Source organism: Oncorhynchus nerka, linkage group LG8 (genome assembly GCF_034236695.1).
Source record: "Oncorhynchus nerka isolate Pitt River linkage group LG8, Oner_Uvic_2.0, whole genome shotgun sequence".
NCBI lineage: Eukaryota > Metazoa > Chordata > Actinopteri > Salmoniformes > Salmonidae > Oncorhynchus > Oncorhynchus nerka.
Window position 1 is genome coordinate 31,298,706 of NC_088403.1, and position 20,132 is coordinate 31,318,837.

General features: G+C 44.8%; 2 protein-coding genes across 8 annotated transcripts in view; one reads left to right on the forward strand and one right to left on the reverse strand.

The window, feature by feature from the left end:
* Positions 1 to 9,602, reverse strand: part of LOC115133129 (signal peptide, CUB and EGF-like domain-containing protein 1) — a 160,949-nt gene extending 151,347 nt beyond the window's left edge. For all 7 annotated transcript variants that reach the window (XM_029666047.2, XM_029666046.2, XM_029666044.2 and 4 more), the window contains exons 1-2: positions 9,458 to 9,602; positions 7,374 to 7,496 (exon numbers count right to left, since the gene is read on the reverse strand). In XM_029666047.2, coding sequence (XP_029521907.1) covers positions 7,374 to 7,496; positions 9,458 to 9,545 — 211 coding nt within the window. In that variant the 5' untranslated portion in view covers positions 9,546 to 9,602. The remainder of the gene's footprint in view (positions 1 to 7,373; positions 7,497 to 9,457) is intronic.
* A 772-nt stretch (positions 9,603 to 10,374) lies between these two features.
* On the forward strand, positions 10,375 to 20,132 carry LOC115133130 (sorting and assembly machinery component 50 homolog B). Its single transcript, XM_029666048.2, has 15 exons — positions 10,375 to 10,557; positions 10,885 to 10,998; positions 11,130 to 11,231; positions 11,359 to 11,446; positions 11,621 to 11,727; positions 12,036 to 12,166; positions 12,718 to 12,805; positions 12,922 to 13,050; positions 13,166 to 13,237; positions 13,326 to 13,412; positions 13,532 to 13,602; positions 13,765 to 13,832; positions 16,943 to 17,089; positions 18,801 to 18,942; positions 19,427 to 20,132. The coding sequence occupies exons 1-15, from the start codon at positions 10,537 to 10,539 to the stop codon at positions 19,470 to 19,472; spliced, it is 1,413 nt and encodes a 470-aa protein (XP_029521908.1). The 5' UTR covers positions 10,375 to 10,536; the 3' UTR covers positions 19,473 to 20,132.

A 20,132-nucleotide genomic window follows, 5' to 3' on the forward strand; every position in this document is an offset into this window, starting at 1 on the left:
AATGATTCCAACTGTAGTGTATGTAAACTTCCGACTTCAACTGTAGGCAGGTTTGTGCCTTTCCAAATCATGTCCAATCAAATTAATTTACCACAGGTGGACACCAATCAAGTTGTAGAAACAACTCAAGGATAATCAATGGAGTCTCATAGAAAAGGGTATGAGACTCCATTGAGGGTCTGAATACTTATGTAAATAAGGTTTTTCTATTTTCGCTTTGTCATTATGAGGTATTGTGTGTAGATTGATGAGGAAAATGGTTTAATTAATCAATTTTAGAATAAGGCTGTAAGGTAATAAAATGTGGAAAAAGTCAAGGCGTCTGAATACTTTCCAAATGCACTGTACACCTGTGTGTGTCTCCAGCAACCACTTTTGAACACAACAACCCTGTTTTTGATAGGCAGAGGGAACTGAGCAGAGTTAGTCATGAGGATGGCTTGCATAATGTCTTCTGTTTTTTCTTCATCAAACAACAGCCCAAAAAAGGAGAGAGGCATACAAAGAGAGTGAGAGAGTGAGAGAGAGAGAGAGAGAGAGAGAGAGAGAGAGAGAGAGAGAGAGAGAGAGAGAGAGAGAGAGAAGAGAGAGAAATGAGGTGGGAAAAAGGTGAAAGTGAGAGAGAGAAAGAAACCACTGGGGGCGCAGAGGACAGTTCAACATCTAGTTTTAATTTGCATTTGGTTGAGTTGTCAACTAATGTGAATTCAACGTGAAATCAACAAAATATCTCACCATGTCATTGGATTTAGGTTGAAAGTTTGGTAAAAAAAACATTTTTTACTAAATTCCCTTACATTGATTACTTTTTTCAAATCCAATCAGTTTTCCACATTGATTCAACATCATCACATTGAATTTGTTGGTAGAAATTATGTGGAAACGTAGATTTTTGCCCAGTGGGAAGGAGAAAGAGAGAGAGAACGAAAGAAAGAAAGAAAGAAAGAAAGAAAGAAAGAAAGAAAGAAAGAAAGAAAGAAAGAAAGAAAGAAAGAAAGAAAGAAAGAAAGAAAGAAAGAAAGAAAGAAAGAAAGAAAGAAAGAAAGAAAGAAAGAAAGAAAGAAAGAAAGAAAGAAAGAAAGAAAGAAAGAAAGAAAGAAAGAAAGAAAGAAAGAAAGAAAGAAAGAGAGTAAAGATAATTAGGGATAAATGAAAAGCTTCCAGTCATTAATTTGCACCTCGTGAGAAGTGAGGCTGGATCAGGCCAGCCTGGCAAGACAAGACAAGGCAGGTGTGGTTTTACATAGGGAAGCAGGGTTAGAGAGCACTAGAGATCAGGGCAGGTATCAGGAGGGGGTAGGGTCAGGGTTCACAAATGTCCTGTGGCATGGGGCTAGGGTCTGGGGCCGAGGAGGGATGATGGACATGGAGCCATGCCCTGTGCCTAGTTAGCCTCCAGCAGTGATCTCTTCCTGCGCTGGAGCTGTTGTTGACATCTGACAGCGGCGACCCCGACAGCTTCTGAACCGGGCTGCTCGCTGCTTCCGCTTCTTGGACACGCGCCGCATGTTTCCTAATTGTGAGGGGGGAAATGTTGACACTCAACATCTCATCAAGTGAATTAGGCACCTTCGCTGACGGGCCCGTGCCCCAAGAGAGCGGAGAAACATGCCCCTTGAGATGGATGAAGAAGGGGAGAGAGGTGAGGAAGGAGAGAGGGGAAGAAGAGGAAGGAAAGAGAAGGGGGAATGGAAAGGAGCGTGCCCCTGCTGTCCCCTTGATGTTTCAGTTGGACTGGTCCAGAGAAGTGTGTCCACAGGAGAAAGTCCTTAGCTCAGTGAAGGGAGATTTCCAATTATAACTGCAACAGCATGTGGAGGAGGGACACTTCACTACAGTGGATTGTGTAATTCCCTGAGCGGAAAAAGGAGATCTCTCAAATTCTTGGGGTTGTTTTACTTTTCGGGGCTGTTTAATTGTACCTGACTGAATTGCTGAGTAAGGTTTCTATAGGTCAGATGATTCCACCATCCCAATTGACACCCTACAGTACTCCCTATTTGGTTTACTGCTTTTGACCACAGGGAATGGGGTGCCATTTGGGACACAGCAGCCAATACCAAAGTAAAGGAGACTGGGTATCAACCGAATTCTCTGAACCTCAGAATATCGCAACCTCTCTAGCTACCTATCCCTCAACTTCTCTGGAAAAAAAAACATGTGTATTTACCCAAGAGGTCGAATGACGGCACAAAACCAGAAATAATCCAAATATTATTTCTGAACCTGTAGTGCGTCACGGTTCATTATCAAGGCTAGTACAAAGATCCTCAGGACAGAAAGAAGAAAATGTCCCCATTACTGACATCCAAACACCAACAAACCACAGACACTCATATGAGCAGAGGGCTGAGAGCCCATGCTTTGTGCCCAGTCAAGGCCAAGACTTTGTGGCAGTGAATTTCTGTTCTGATGCCCGTTCCAAGACTGAAGAAACAAGATTGAAAAAGTGTGTATGTGTGTGTGTGTGTGTGTGTATGTGTGTGTGTGTGTGTGTGTGTGTGTGTGTGTGTGTGTGTGCATGCTTGTATAAGTGCGTGCGTGCACGCGAATGTGTGTGTGTCTCAGGTGTTGAGGCCTGTGCATGTACAGCTTATGGGTATATGAGCTGTATGGCATTGCAGCAATAACACCTCTCATCTCTTGTTCTGTCAGCTCTGTGAGTGTATATGTGAGTCTGCTCTCACACTCTTTTCTACAGAGCTATAGCTATATTAAGCCCCAGCCTACTGGAGCCGAGTCTGACCTGCTCTTCCAAATGTGTGTGTGTGTGTGTGTGTGTGTGTGTGTGTGTGTGTGTGTGTGTGTGTGTGTGTGTGTGTGTGTGTGTGTGTGTGTGTGTGTGTGAAGCAGCGAGCCAGTGAGGAGAGATCCTGAGCAGTGACGGAGTAGTAGACACTGGGCAGACAACGGCCTAGTAATTGTCTGCCACCTCTCCCACAGAGCCTCCCGCCCGCAATATCTCACTCTCTCCCGCCCTCTTTCTCTGTGTCCTTACCTCCTTCACCCACCATCCATTTTCTCCCAGTTGCATCTATGCATCTGTCTTTCCAAATATATTTATGTTTTTCCCCTCCCCCTTCCTTCCCTCCCTCCCTCCCTCCCCTCCCTCCCTCCCTCCCTCCCTCCCTCCCTCTGTAAAGCAGGTCAGGTAATTGTTGCTGCTGCTGGGAGAGCAGACTCATGGCTCAGTCTCTATCTGTCTCTATGCCTGAATCGGCTACTGCTGCTGTTCTCTCCACCCAGGCATACAGGTGACACACACACACACACACGCGACTACACAGCTGAGCTCTGACACACACACACAGCCACTCAAACACAGATAGAGGTCGAGTGACAACGCATGTTAGTATCTTCAGCATCACCAGGAAATGGTAGCCTAGATGTTCTACAGAGTAAAGTCAACTGTTTGACTGTAGAGGACATGGGAAGAGAAAAGCAAAGGCTGTAGTGCTGAAACTCGTTTTTGAAAAGGAGGAGAGGATGAGTGCCAGGGACAAGACCAATGAAAACCAATCAATTAGTCAGTAAGTGACAAATGCTGAGCAAACATGGACAGGCTTTCACAGGACCCTGACAGCCCCGTGGCAACCAGCCCAGTCGACTCCTCTCTGTGGATTGTTGGAATAATCTACTACTGGCTGCTACTGATGAGCAGAGAACCACGTGACTGTTGAGTTATAGGCCTACTCAGAGAACAGCATGGGCCTATTTTAATCCACACTGAACTGATAGGCAGGAAAACAGTAATAGTCATTTTCTTTCACACTGTCACTGAAAGCGTAGTTCTTGCTGAGTACATCAATAAATACAATTCCTGTGGCAAAATAAGAATGATTTTCGGAAACCAGTTTCTCTGAAACCAGTTCTCATTTGTAGCAGTTTCCTTGGAATTAAAACGTCTCCAAAGCACTAACAACAGTAGGGACACATAGGTGCTATTGTCACGGCCGTCGAAAGAAGTAGACCAAAGTGCAGCGTGGTGAGTGTACATTTTCCTTTCATTTAAAATGTTGCCAACAAACGAAGACACAACCGTGAAGCTTACAGGACTATAGTGCCACTAAAAAAAATCAACTACCCACAATCAAAGGAGGGAAAAAGGGCTACCTAAGTATGATTCCCAATCAGAGACAACGATAGACAGCTGTCCCTGATTGAGAACCATACCCGGCCAAAACATAGAAACAAAGAAACATAGAAAACAAAACATAGAATGCCCACCCCACATCACACCCTGACCCTAACCAAATAGAGAAATAAAACGTCTCTCTAAGGTCAGGGCGTGACATCTATACTGTAGATATATAGTAGCAACTTTCTAGATCAGCACAACTGTGATCATCATGGATGTGCAGTTGATGCCGCCTGAAACCACTTCGTCCAGCATTGCGAGGACAGAGTGATATGACCTTGTACTATGCATAACGGTTTATGCTCTTTCACATTGTCTCATTCTTCGGGTTGACAGCGCAGGGCCCAAAGTTCACATTTTTCCATAACGAGCCAGCAATATCAGCCCATGGAAAAATCTACAGAGAGCGGCATTCATAAACGCAAGATCAGATTTCAGAGGCGAGAGAGAGCAGCATTCTGAGGAGCAGCTTTAGAGAAAAGAAAAGGGTCTGCCTCGAGAGAAGCACCATAATCTGATAGGAACAATTATGATTCAAATACAATTTTGTGGTTAATTACAGGTAACCTGCAATAGTCTATATCATTCAATAAATGCCTTATAATAGGACATAAACGCTCATGCTTATAACACGTAATAACGCATGAAGTGTTACCGTAAATTCTACTGGAATGTTGAGTTATCAGCTGCAGACTACTGGGTCCCTCTCTGATAGAGTGTAGCCTCTCTGTCTTCCATCCTGAGGCATAGTCATTTCACAGGAAGTAGAGAGACAGCAGATTGAGAGAGAGAGAGAGAGAGAGAGAGAGAGAGAGAGAGAGAGAGATGGAGAGAGAGAGAGAGAGAGAGAGAGAGAGAGAGAGAGAGAGAGAGAGATGGAGAGAGAGAGAGAGAGAGAGAGAGAGAGAGAGAGAGAGAGAGAGAGAGAGAGAGAGAGAGAGAGAGAGAGCGAGCGAGAGCAGCTCTCTGCTCGTCCTAATGACTCTGTCCTCTGCATCACCGGGGTAATGTCTGCTGATGGGAAACATAGCCGGCCAATTACACAGCCCCTATCTAATCACAGAGGTCAGGGGTCAACTCACATCCACCATCCGTCTTCATTCTGTCACCCATTCACTGGACCTTACGCCTCGGTCCCACCGACAGCGTCTTTGCACAAAACGGGTACGCAGCATCATCTGGATGTGTGTGCAACAAAAGTTCAACATTCACTTCCTGCTACCATTTCTGTCAAGCCGTCTACGCATACAGTTTGACACATGCGTTCGATCAATCCAACATATGCGCCACACCGAACCCACTGCATCTGCCTCTGCAACGCAGCGCTGCAAGGCATCGGGGTGGCAGGTAGCCTAGTGGTTAGAGTGTTGGGCCAGTAATCGAAAGGTTGCCGGATCAAATCCCTGAGTTGACAGGGTAAAAATGTGTCGTTCTGCCTCTGGACACTGTTCCCCACTAGGCTGTCATTGTAAATAAGAATTTGTTCTTAACTGACTTGTTAAATAAAGTTTTTTTTTTTAAAGGCAAACACAGTGTTCCATTGGATATGTGTGATCGGGGCATTAATTGTGCTGTTTCAGTATGGGACAGGAGGACAGGACAGGACACATTGGATTTCAGATACTGAGGCATATGCATACGTCATCCGTTTCTCCATCTGTGTAACACGTGCACACACACAATTCAATCAACAATCGGGACAAATATATTCCCATCCAAATATTCAATAAAAAACAAAAAAACATTCATAAGCACAATAAATCTGTACACACAGACAGACAGACAGGTCAGCCCTCTGCTCAGACAGCTGTTTCACGGTAGGAGGAACATATCCCTAAAAAGACTCAACCTTCTGTAGTTTACTCTCTATGGACATCATCTAATATATTATTCTGGGCAGCTCAATCTGGTCTAGGACCATTGTGTTTCTGACTGAAGATAATCCAACATGTTGCAGAGCTGCCTGGTTCAATATCAACTTTTAGTACAGGCATTTCTAGCCATTCCAGAACGTCTCTCCAATGTCATAGTTTACGTCCAATGGCGGAGGGCGGCCAATAGAATTAGACTGGGGGCAAATCGAGACAGAGCTATATCAAGTAGACCGCATTGCTGCCAATATGGACTTGCACTCAACAGAATCAGCAGACACAAAATGGTGGAAATAATAGTCAATCTCCCTTACTCCCTCTCTCCGAGCCAGGTAGGGGATTATATAGTCATATGTAGGAAGACCGACTCACACAGCCTGAGGCATTTGATAAGTGAGCTAATCCAACAATGACACAGGATCATCTCATTGTGTTCTACCCAGGATGACCAAATGAGCGGTATAGAATCTCTGAATGGGCAATATTCAGGTGAGTTCCTCAAACATAATACCTGCACACTCTCTCTCTCTCTCTCTCTCTGTGTGTGTGTGTGTGTGTGTGTGTGTGTGTGTGTGTGTGCATGTGTGTGTGTGTGTGTTCATGTGTTTCAGGCGAGGGAGACTGGTACACAGCTGAGCAAACAGCAGAAAGTGTTGGATATAACTCACTGACATACACACAAATACTTAAACAAACAGGAGACACTTGAAAAGGCCTGCACATAGAGGCAGTGAAAACCCCTATAGAAAAGGGCCCGTCATCACCACAATCCTCTCTTGCTCTCCTATCCTGGCTAGGGCCCAATATGACTAATGTATCGTTTTGTGTCCACGCTATTTGCCGTGGTAGCCTATAAGCTGAGCTGGCGTTTGCGTGTGCGTGCATAGATGTGTTTCGATTGCATTTGTATGGCTAGACAGGCTAGCGTTGGGAGGGAGTGTGTGCTGTGCGCTAAGCTAACTCTAGCTCCAGCTGTGGTGTGATTTGAGGCAGAAATAAGTGGAGGTGTGAACGCACAGCCAGGTGCTGCCCCCTCTCACCCTCACACCAGCCCTCAGTCCACTTCCTCCCAGTTAATTAAGAGCACTGGCGGAGGGACTGGAGTCGGGAAGGGGGAGAGGAGGGGAGAGAGGGGGGGAGAGGAATGGGGGTGTTCCTGTGAAACAGCTGTATAACCTGCCATTACTGCTAAGCCTGTCAGAGAGCAATAGGGGGCGGGTGGAATGAAGTGCGGAGAGGACAGGGGTGTTGGGTGATTGAGGATGATGATTTGGATCGGTGTGGCGGAAGGGGGGTGAATTAAGTAATATAGAGGGGAGTAATATCACATTGAAGTCATAATAAGACAATGTAGTGAAACTCACCTTCACACTGCTTGCCGTCTCCCTTGTATCCCGGCTTGCAGATGCAGTTGAAGGATTTGGGGCTATTCTGGCAGAGGGCATCAATGTGACAGTCATCCGTGCCTTCAGAGCATTCATCGGCTTCTAGAGAAATGACACAAGGGACAACTGTAAACCACTGGTCTCTAAGGACTCATCAATAGGACTAAGTCTATAAAATAGTGATGATTTTGGTGAGAGGTGAATGGGTTTTGTACAACCTCCATCGAATGTTTTAACCCCGCTCTCTCAGGGAAAGCTCAGTCCTCTTGGCCAAATGCAGCTCCATCCAGATATATACAGGCTGGAAATATTTACTTTAAGATGGCAAACGTCCAAAATGTAAAGCTCCTCGTATAAGACAATAAACTGTCAGGGAGGGACATAGTGGATGGAGGGTGAGGTTTCTTAACTCTATAAATGATACCGGTAGGTTCTCTGGGATAACACTAAAGAAAACAAAACCAATAATAATTTATATGAATCAAATACCATTAGCCGAGAGGTACACTAGTGTATCAGGGCTTAGTGGATGCCTATGGAATACTGAGTGACAACATGGAACCCTAATTGATCAAGTCAATGTTATAGAGTCACATCTGGGGGCTGAATCCAGGGGCCTCAAGCAGGCTAATTACAGCTCATTCACAGACAGAGAAAAAAAAGAGAGAGAGAGAGAGAGAGAGAGAGCACAAGTGTAAGAGAGAAAGTTGTATCTATCCAAAATTCTGTACCCTTTCTCTCTCTAGTGCTGTATCTTGAACTGAGAAGCAGCTACCCTGTCTCCTGTCTTGCCCCCTGCCCAGCTCAACGAAATGCAATGAAGAAACAATAAAATGCCATTACAATAAATCTTTTTTATCAAGTGGATGACTGATTTATTTGCTCCCATGTGAGTGCCAGTAGAAATGAAAAATAAAGTGATATAGGAGTAGGCAGCGGAATATAGCCTGTAAAACCTGGACTTGATAGTTCAACTGCCAGGTCTCACTGAGTTGTTGACAGTGAATAGAGAGAGATAAGGCAGGAAACTGTTATTGCAGGTTCACCATGGGACTATTATTATGAAATATCGTTGACTAATAGTTAAATAAAGCCCTCTCCGGTGCTTCAGTGCCCGTCCCAATATTGACTTCTCGCTCATCCATAGTGGGAGGGAGACAATGTGCGCCACTATCCACTGAAAGGTCGTCGATAAGCAGGTTGGGACAGACTCCTCTAGGGACCGCGAAGGCCACCTTTCCAACCCACGTCCATATGGATACCTCTGAGCAGGCAACTGATCCGGGAAATATGCTATGTATCAGCTCATAGGAGGGATTCTTTCAAGCAGAGGGGGGTGAAAAGATGCCTAGTCATATTTTTATTCACACAATTAAAACCAGTCCAGGACCTACTTGACAGATTGATCTACGACGGGTAAAACATTCAGATAGATATCAATCGACGGACCTCATTTCTTGTTGACTCTTCTCAGTTGTTTAACATTCAGAAATGGGAATTCAATAAGGAGAAACAAATACTAAACTTGAAATAGTGTTTAGAGTAATATTGTCAAAAAAATGGACTAACACGCCGTCTTTTATTGTCAGTCAAAAATGGGTGATAATGGTTCAGCTCCGCAAGGCCAAATGTAAACGTTTTTGCAGCCTCTGATTTATTTCGCGCGCATATCACGTCACCATTTCAAAGGCTATTAATAATTGCTAGATTTGGCTTCAAATGTATATATTTCATTCACTGTTGTTGTGCAAAATCGGTGTTCAGCTATTTCTCCTTTCCATGCTGTTCAAATTATCCATCCTCAACCAAGTGTTTCTCAAATGAACATGTTATCTCAACTATCTCAACTGTAATCTCAGTCCACAAATTACTCTCCAATTAAAATGAATATAATCTACGTTAGCCTGTGCATTAAAGAAATCTACTACATTTCACCTATTCTACGCTGTCATACACTGGTTTAACAGTTCAATAAACCATTAACAGGAAAAAAAATATAGGCAGCACTAGCCTATCTTAAAAATATGTGTCAAAATTATTAAGAGAGAATGAGAGCTCTTTACCTGCGAGTCCAACATTCCCCATCACCTCACAAGTGTTAATGAGGACGAAAAACAAACAAACGTCCCAGGAAAAACAAGCACTTCCCATGGTAAAAGGCGGTGATTGAATGCAGTTTTTTGGTTATGCGTTTCTTTGATAAGAGAACCGTTTTGGTACTGGCAGAGGCAGTAGAAGAGGACAGCGAGACCAGCGGAGCCGCTCTCTGATTGGCTTGCACGCATTTGAAGAGCGGGTTGGAGGTGTAGAGAGAGAAGAGAGAGAGAATAAAATTGGTTGCTTTGGTTCAATTGATTACTCAACGCCCGAGACCAACCAACCCAGAAAATCATTACACTTGATCAATAAATGTTTTCAGATATTTGTCACTAGCGCTGGGGCCAAATTGTCAGCAGAGGTCTCAATTGCCCATAATGGAACTCATGATTCATCGTGATGTAGGCCTATAAATAAGGTTATACATCTTCAAGTTACAATCGTGGTGAATAATAATGAGAAAAAAAGAGCTCAGATGTGGCTACGTTTTCATGTTTTTCAGATGAGTTGTCCCGCAGGCGCTTTTTTCAATAGGCTACATGCGTAGCCAGCCTAATGGGCAGTTTTTGGGCACTTCTTAGTTGGTTGTGGTGGGTAGGCATATTCTTGTCATTCTTTGCAATGCAATGTAAATACTTTGAAATAAATTAAGTCATAAGAAGCATAGATCTGAAGGGACCAACATTATCTGTAAATATAATGCACGCAAGTGCTACTCCTGCACAGTATTGGACTTGCCACCTTCAGAGCAGGAACTTTACACAGGGCTGAAGTTTGAGTGTAGGGATACTGTCCTCTGCTGGTCTCGAGACACATTACGTCAGTGCGCTGGTTTTGTCCCGCCCACCTGTCAGTGATAAAAGGCACATGTTTGACCAATGACTGTGCAACAAAGCAGGCTTCGCAAAGTGTCATGGCGTCTCCCTTGAAGGGGTTTGGACCTGGAAAATCTAGCCATTGTCAGTAGTGTCTTTCTCCTCTAAATAGGCCTGTTAAAAAACATTTACTTATCAAACGGGATATTTTTCAAGACAAAGACGTCACCATGGGGACTGTCCACGCCAGGGTAAATCTTAATTTCTTACAACCACGGAACGTGGGGATGAAATTCTGCATGACCTCCCCGTTCAGTGTCTATTGTATGGCGGTGTACCATGGACGAACGCATAGGCCGTGGACTAGATACATAAATTACATTAATGGCGAAGAGTTGTATGACATGAGGCAAATTGTTATTTTACCATATTTTATGTAATGGTATGCAATATGGATGGTTTCTGATCTTTCAGCATGCTAGCAAATGTACCACCTTGACAGAACGAAGCTAGCTAGGTAGCTATTTAAGCATGGTCTTATCTTCACATGATTTTTCTACTTTCTCGACACTATTCAGAGTATGGACCCTCTCCCGATGCACGGGCGTGACATGGGCGTTCATCCCGACGACATGATTGAGGTGCAGGAGGCAGAACATGAGACTAAACAGGAAGTCCTGGAAAACAAAGACGTAAGCATCTCTTATCCAATCTAACGTTACTCACATTACAAGTTGTTTGTCATCTCATTAGCAAAGGGAGCTGAGTAAATCATTGATCACCTAGTTGGAATGGATGCTGAGAATCTGGCCCTTCATTGCAGGTTGTTGTCCAACATGTCAACATTGAGGGCTTGGGCCGAACGAAAGAGGATCTGCTGGGCTATGAAATCTCAGAGGTTTTTGACGCTAAAAACCTTATTGATGTAAGTATGAGCACTCTGGACTCCACATACTTGAACATGCACACATAACCTACATACACACTCTGAAATGTTCCCTTATTTAAGGGGAAACGTCTGTGTTAAAAGCTGTTTGTTGGGTCTTTGACAGGTCATGAAGAAGTCTCATATTGCCAGACAGAAATTGCTGCGTCTGGGCATTTTCAAGGAGGTGGAGGTCGTCATTGATACATCAGATGGTACAGTGTGCGCCCATAAACGTGTGTGTGTCTGAAACAATATCACAACCTATCTCAACCATGAGATGTTGCCAATATGAAAGGATAACCAGTAAATAGATATTTGCGTCACTGGAGAGGAGCCCTCTGTTAGTCTAGCTGTGGTCACGGTCTGTTTTGGTCTACCCCTCCCAGGTGCGGATGCGTTGCCCAATGGTCTGGATGTGACGTTCGAGGTGACAGAGATGAAGAGGCTGACAGGCAGCTACAACACCATGGTCGGCAACAACGAGGGCAGCATGGTGAGAGAATACACACAGAAACACCCCTCTCTCTCACCCACACACACACTTACAGGAGAGCTATAACAAAGCATCACACAATATTGTTCATTGAAACCCCTGTCGCAATGACCCAGGGAAGACGTTCCTAAATACAATCGTGTGACAGAGGTGATTTCCAGAATGTTTGCAGACAGGTTAAGCAGCTTTTCTGCCTCATTTTCACTGCAAACACTTCCAACTAAGTGCATTGTGTGGTAATGTACGTTCAGACAGGTAGAACAGGGGTGAGACCCTGACTTGGGAGTAACATTGTCTCTGTCTTCCAGGTGTTGGGTGTGAAGCTTCCTAACGTGTTTGGCCGTGCTGAAAAGTTAACCTTCCAGTTCTCCTACGGGACCAAGGAGACTTCCTACGGCCTGTCCTTCTTCAAGCCCCAGCCAGGCAACTTCGAACGCAAGTACGAACAGTGAACACCGCTGTCCTTGCTCTCTGTGTCGATAGGAAATTGAAATGGCACTTGCAGGCCTCCCAAGTGGCGCAGCGGTCTAATGCACTGCATCACAGTGTTGCGGTGTCACTGCAGCCTATGGTTTGATCCTGCAGCTGACCAGTCGTCAGTTGAACAGTGTTTCCTCCAACACATTGGTGCAGCTGGCTTGCGGGTTAAGTGAGCGGATGTTTAAGAAGTGAGGCTTGGCGGGTCATGTTTCGAAGGACGCATGACTCGACCTTCGCCTCCCCTGAGCCCGTTAGGGAGTTGCAGCGATGAGACAAGATCGTAATCATGAAATTGGGGAGATAAAGGCGGTAAATATTACAACAACAAAATAGCACTTGCGGTGTAATGGCTGTCATTTTGTTTCAAGTTTGATTGTTTCCCTCAGTGGTCATATTGACAGTATGTTATGTTGCCATGGTGATGTATTTATAACCTTTATGTTGAACATAGTTCAGTAATGAGACAATCACTGATAGATCATGGCCCTGACAGGTGTTGTCTTGTTGCAGCCTCACTCTAAACCTGTACAAAGTCACAGGCCAGTTTCCATGGAGCTCCCTCAAAGAGACAGACAGAGGAGTCTCCACTGAGCTCAATGTAAGAGGACTCCTACTGTGTGTGTTTGTGTGGGTCTGTGTGTCTCACATTTGTTGTTTTCATTTAATCTGTCTTGAATTTCCACAGGGATAACTTTCTCTCTCACTCTCCTATAGTTTCCTTTGTGGAGGACCAACCACACTCTGAAGTGGGAGGGTGTGTGGCGGGAGCTGGGTTGTCTGGCACGCAGTGCCTCCTTCGCCGTGCGAGAAGAGAGCGGGCACACCCTCAAGTCTGCCCTCTCGGTACAAAGCCCTTTGTCTCTCAGTTCCCTTTATCTAATAATCTTAACCTTTAATGATCTTCACTCTCAAAATAGCAAGAATCTGAATCGATCCACTGACGGTAGTTGTCTTGCAGCACACCATGTCCATTGACAACAGGAACTCTGCCATCTTCCCCAAGAAAGGTGCCTTACTGAGGATCAACCAGGTATGTTTGTGTATGTGACTTCCTCTGCATAATATACCACTGTAGATCTATATGAAGTGGCCATGCTGATGTGTCTTGCCCTCTGTAGGAGCTGGCTGGCTATACAGGCGGAGATGCAAACTTCCTGAAGGAGGACTTTGAGCTGCAGGTCAACAGACGGCTGGTCTGGGACTCGGTAAGGGAACACTACTCAGTCCCTAACCTGGGGGAAATAGCCAGGACAAATGGGAATTGAATTTTGGGTACCTGAGTTTTCAACATGTCATATAACATGACCCTGGTGGCCTCTTTCAGGTCCTCTCCGCCTCCCTCTGGGGTGGGTGTCTCCTCCCCATTGGAGGTAGACCGTCCTCCATCGCTGACAGGTAGGACCACTCCCAACAGATTCATGGCACATGGCTTTGATAGAAATCGCTAGCTAGCGCCATTGAGTTAAAACTCATTCTGTGAAGTATTTATCATCGAGTGTTTAGGGGATGATGTGAGTGACATTTGGCCTGTCATTGACATATTTCTGTATTGTCCAGGTTCTATCTGGGCGGTCCCACCAGTGTGCGAGGATTTGGAATGTACAGCATCGGCCCACAGAGTGAGGGTGAGGTCACGTGCTCTCTGTTTATTTGAACAGGCATGTGTGGTGCACAGGTGTGGGTCAGTTGAGCCCCATCTGAGGCCCTTCTGCTATTCCCGGCCCACTAGCTGTCTGAATCGCTGTCTCCAACCAGCCTCACTACTCACTGGACCCTTATGATCACCCGGCTATGCATGCCTCTCCTTAATGTCAATATGCCTTGTCCATTGCTCTTCTGTTTAGTGATTGTCTTATTTCACTATAGAGCCTCTAGCCCTGCTCAATATACCTTAGCCAACCCTTTAGTTCCACCTTCCACACATGCGATGACATCACCTGGTTTAAAGGATGTTTCTAGAGACAATATCTCTCATCTCTCAATGCCTAGGCCTTCCTCCACTGTATTCACATCCTACCATACATTATGCCTTGAATCTATTCTATCGCGCCCAGCAACCTGCTCCTTTTACTCTCTGTTCTGACGTACTAGACGACCAGTTCTTATAGCCTTTAGCCATACCCTTATCCTACGCCTCTGTTCCTCTGGTGATGTAGAGGTTAACTAAGGCCCTGCAGTGCCTAACTCCACTCCTATTCCCCGGGTGCTCTCATTTGTTAATTTCTGTAACCGTATAAGCCTTGGTTTCATGCATGTTAACATTAGAAGCCTCCTCCCTAACTTTGTTTTATTCACTGCTTTAGCACACTCTGCCAACCCGGATGTCTGAATCCTGGCTTAGGAAGACCTCCAAAAACCCTGAAATTTCCATCCCTAACTATAACATTTTCTGACAAGATAGAACTGCCAAAGGGGCGGTGTTGTAATCTACTGCAGAGAGAGCCTGCAGAGTTCTGTCTTACTATCCAGATCTGTACCCAAACAATTCGAGCTTCTACTTCAAAAAAATCCACCTTTCCAGAAACAAGTCTCTCACTGCTGTAGACCACCCTCTGCCACCAGCTGTGCTCTGGACACCATATGTGAACTGATTGCCCCCCCATTTATCTTCTGAGCTCGTGCTGCTAGGTGACCTAAGCTTGATGCCCTCAATCTCACACAAATTCTCAATGAAGCTACCAGGTACAACCCCAAAGCTGTAAACATTTTTCTATGGCTGGCCAGGCTTTCCACCTGGCTACCCATACCCTGGTCAACAGCCTTGCACCCCCCACAGCAACTCACCCAAGCCTCCCCCATTTCTCCTTCACCCAAATCCAGATAGCTGATGTTCTGAAAGAGCTGCAAAATCTGTACCCCTACTAATCAGCCGGGCTAGACAATCTAGACCCTCTCTTTCTAAAATTGTCTGCCGAAATTATTGCAACCCTATTACTAGCCTGTTCAACCTCTTTCGTATCATCTGAGATTCCCAAAGATTGGAAAGCTGCCGCAGTCATCCCCCTCTTCAAAGGGGAAGACACTCTAGACCCAAACTGCTACAGACTTATATCTGTCCTACCCTGCCTTTCTAAGGTCTTCGAAAGCCAAGTTAACAGATTACTGACCATTTCGAATCCCACCGTACCTTCTCCGCTATGTAATCTGGTTTCAGAGTTGGTCATGGGTGCACCTCAGCCACGCTCAAGGTCCTAAACGATATCATAACCGCCATTGATAAGAGACAATACTGTGCAGCCATATTCATCGGCCTGACCAAGGCTTTCGACTCTGTCAATCACCACATTCTTATTGGCAGACTCAACAGCCTTGGTTTCTCAAATGATTGCCTCGCCTGGTTCACCAACTACTTGTCTGATAGAGATCAGTGTGTCAAATCGGAGGGCCTGTTGTTCGGACCTCTGGCAGTCTCTATGGGGGTGCCACAGGGTACGATTCTTGGGCCGACTCTCTTCTCTGTATATATCAATCATGTCGCTCTTGCTGCTGGTGATTCTCTGATCCACCTCTACGCAGACGACACCATTCTGTATACTTCTGGCCCTTCTTTGGACACTGTGTTAACTAAGCTTCAGATGAGCTTCAATGCCATACAACTCTCCTTCCGTGGCCTCCAACTGCTCTTAAATACATGTAAAACTAAATGCATGCTCTTCAACCGATCGCTACCTGCCCGCCCGTCCAGCATCACTACTCTGAACGGTTCTGACTTAGAATATGTGGACAACTACAAATACCTAGGTGTCTGGTTAGACTGTAAAACTCTCCTTCCAGACTCACATTAAGCATCTCCAATCCAAAATTAAATCTAGAATTGCCTATTTCGCAACAAAGCATCTTTCACTCATGCTGCCAAACATACCCTCGTAAAACTGACCATCCTACCGATCCTCGACTTCGGCGATGTCATTTACAAAATATCCTCCAACACGCTACTCGACAAATTGGATGCAGTCTATCACAGTGCCATCCGTTTTGTCACCAAAGCCCCATATACTACCCACCACTGCGACCTGTACGCTCTCGTTGGCTAGCCCTCGCTTCATACTCGTTGCCAAACCCACTGGCTTCAGGTCCTCGCTAGGTAAAGTCCCGCCTTATCTCAGCTCACTGGTCACCATAGCAGCACCCACACGTAGCATGCGCTCCAGCAGGTATATCTCACTGGTCACCCCCAAAGCCAATTCCTCCTTTGGCAGCCTTTCCTTCCAGTTCTCTGCTGCCAATGACTGGAAAGAACTGCAAAAATCACTGATTTTGCAGACTCATATCTCCCTCACTAGCTTTAAGCACCAGCTGTCAGAGCAGCTCACATATCACTGCACCTGTACATAGCCCATCCAACTACCTCATCCCCATACTGTTATTTATGTATTTATCTTGCTCCCCAGTGTATCTACTTGCACATTCATCTTCTGTAGATCTACCATTCCAGTGTTTAATTGCTATATTGTAATTACTTCGCCACCATGACCTATTTATAGCCTTACCTCCCTTGTCTTACCTCATTTTCACACACTGTATATATACTTTTTCTATTGTATTGTTGACTATGTTTGTTTATAACTCTGTTTTTTGTGTCACACTGCTTTGCTTTATCTTGGCCAGGTCGCAGTTGTAAATGAGAACTTGTTCTCAACTAGCCTACCTGGTTAAGTAAAGTTGAAATAAAAAAATAAAAAAGTTTCCCAGAGTCATGATGATGAAATGTAAGGGTTTACTTGTGTTACTGCAGGTGACTACCTGGGGGGAGAGGCGTACTGGGCAGGTGGGCTCCACCTGTACACTCCTCTGCCCTTCCGTCCGGGCCGGGGTGGCTTCGGAGACCTCTTCAGGACACACTTCTTCCTCAACGCTGGGAACCTGTGCAACCTCAACTACGGTGGGAACCCTGAATTTCATATTAGTCCATATTCTGTTTTTCATTGACCCCATTAACTAATGATGAGTTGAAGTCGGAAGTTTACATACACTTTGGTTGTATTAAAACTCGTTTTTCAACCACTCCACAAATTTCTTGTTGACAAACTAAAAGTTTGGCAAGTTGGTTGGGTCATCTACTTTGTGCATGACACAAGTAATTTTTCCAACAATTGTTTACAGACAGATCATTTCACTTATAATTCACTGTATCAATTCCAGTGGGTCAGATGTTTACATGCACTAATTTGACTGTCGCTTTAAACAGCTTGGAAAATTCCAGAAAATGATGTCATGACTTTAGAAGCTTCTGATAGGCTAATTGACATCATTTGAGTCAATTGGAGGTGTACCTTCAAACTCTGTGCCTCTTTGCTTGAAAAACATTGTAGACCTCCAAGTCTGGTTCCTCCTTGGGAGCAGTTTCCAAACGCCTGAAGGTACCACATTCATCTGTACAAACAAATAGTACGCAAGTATAAGCACCATGGGACCACGCAGCCGTCATACCGCTCACGAAGGAGACGCGCTCTGTCTCCTAGAGATTAATGTACTTTTTTGCGAAAAGTGCAAATCAATCCCAGAACAACAGCAAAGGACCTTGTGAAGATGCTGGAGGAAAAGGGTACAAAAGTATCTATATCCACAGTAAAACGAGCCCTATATCGACATAACCTGCTCAGCAAGGAAGAAGCCACTGCTCCAAAACCGCCATAAAAAAGCCAGACTACAGTTTGCAACTGCACATGGGGACAAAGATTGTACTTTTTGGAGAAATGTCCTCTGGTCTGATGAAACAAAAATAGAACTGTTTGGCCATAATGACAATTGTTATGTATGGAGTAAAAAGGGGGAGGCTTGCAAGCAAAAGAACACCATCCCAACCATGAAGCACAGGGGCGGCAGCATCATGTTGTGGGGGTGCTTTGCTGCAGGAGGGACTGGTGCAATCAACAAAATAGATGGCATCATGAGTTAGGAAAATTATGTGGACACATTGAAGCAACATCTCAAAACGTCAGTCAGGAAGTTAAAGCGTGGTCGCAAATGGGTCTTCCAAGTGGACAATAACCCCAAGCATACTTCCAAAGTTGTGGTAAAATGGCTTAAGGACAACTAAGTCAAGGTATTGGGGTGGCCATCACAAAGCCCTGACCTCAATCCTATAGAAAGTGTGTGTGAGCAAGGAGGCCTACAAACCCGACTCAGTTACACCAGCTCTGTCAGGAGGAATGGGCCAAAATTCACTCAATTTATTGTGGGAAGCTTGTGGAAGGCTACCCGAAATGTTTGACCCAAGTTAAACAATTTAAAGGCAATGCTACCAAATACTAATTGAGTGTATGTGAAACTTCTGACACACTGGGAATGTGATGAAAGAAATAAAAACTGAAATAAATCATTCTCTCTACTATTATTCTGACATTTCACATTCTTAAAATAAAGTGGTGATCCTAACTGACCTAAGAGAGGGAATTTTTACTAGGATTTAATGTCAGGAATTGTAAAAAACAGAGTTTAAATGTATTTGGCTAAGGTGTATGTGATTTTCCGACTTCAACTGTACTTATAGTACATACTGCAAATAAATGTTAAATTGTCTGTTTGTGCATCTGTGTGCATTCTGCCTCTTTTTGTGCCTTTTCTTACGTGTAAGTGTTTCCTGTCCCCAGGAGAGGGTCCAAGAGCACACCTACAGAGGCTGGCGGAGTGTATCCGCTGGTCGTATGGAGCAGGCATTGTGTTGCGTCTCGGGAACATCGCCAGGCTGGAGCTCAACTACTGCATTCCCATGGGGGTTCAGAGTGGAGACAGGTACAACACACAGACATTTGGAGGAGCAGGTCAGACCCAACTCCTGTAGGCCAGGTCGCAGTTGTAAATGAGAACTTGTTCAACTTGTTCTCAACCTGGTTAAATAAAGGTGAAATAAAAATAAATATAGTGCTCTAGAAAAGTGTGAGAGAAGACTCATACACTCACAGAGATGCAGTAGTGTTAAGTACTTAAGTAAAAATACTTGAAAGTACTACTTAAGTTGTTTTTGGGGGTATCTGTACTTTACTATTTAGACTTTTACTTCCACTTTGCTCCATAGATTTTCCCTGACACCCACAAGTACTTGTTACATTTTGAATGCTTAGCAGGACAGGAAAATGGTCAATAATAAACGGTGAATAACAGTGAATAAACAGACACACAAGCCATAACACCGAGCTATACACATACACCAGGTGCGGCACATAGGTCCCAACTTTTTCTTTGGCTCATCTTCCCTCTCTTTCCGACCCTGCCTCAGGATATGCGACGGCGTCCAGTTTGGAGCAGGAATCCGTTTCCTGTGACGTCATCACCCTGCCGCCCGGGTCCAGCAGCAGAGAGCACGATGGGAAAGGGAGAAGAGCATTGTCATTTGTTATCCGTTGAGTATAACGCTAGCTGTGGGAGCCTTCCAGAATGCACAGTCCTGGAGTGCCCCGCCCCCTTTTTGATATTAACCAATGATATCCACTATGTTTGCTGTGTTACTTTTCCACCAACCAATTACGTTTCTGACCAAAGAGATTTGGGTGTATATCTCCCCTGCCTTCCAGGACTGCTGAATGCCCTATCCATAGGGAAGTGACTATTGGTTTTGGTTCTAGATTTATTTTACTGTGTTAGAACTCTTGCCAACTGATTTGTCAATAGAATCCTGTACATGCCAATATGTTGATGCAACAGAAGGGATCAAATTTAATGGGAGAGCATATAACCAGCACTTTGTTTTGATGACAACTCACTTAGCCCATGGATGGGAATTGACAACTCATGTCAAAACGGTCAGTTCTGCTATTTGACGTGTAGAATTGAGAGTTGACTCCCCCCCCCCCCCTCCACAGCAGCCCCTGTGAATCGGAGTTGGGAACCCCAAGTGTGACCCACCACCAGTGCTCTTACTGTTAGTCTTCTTTTTAATGTTGTCTAAGTTAAGTTACACAATAAATCACATTTGTTCCCCGTAA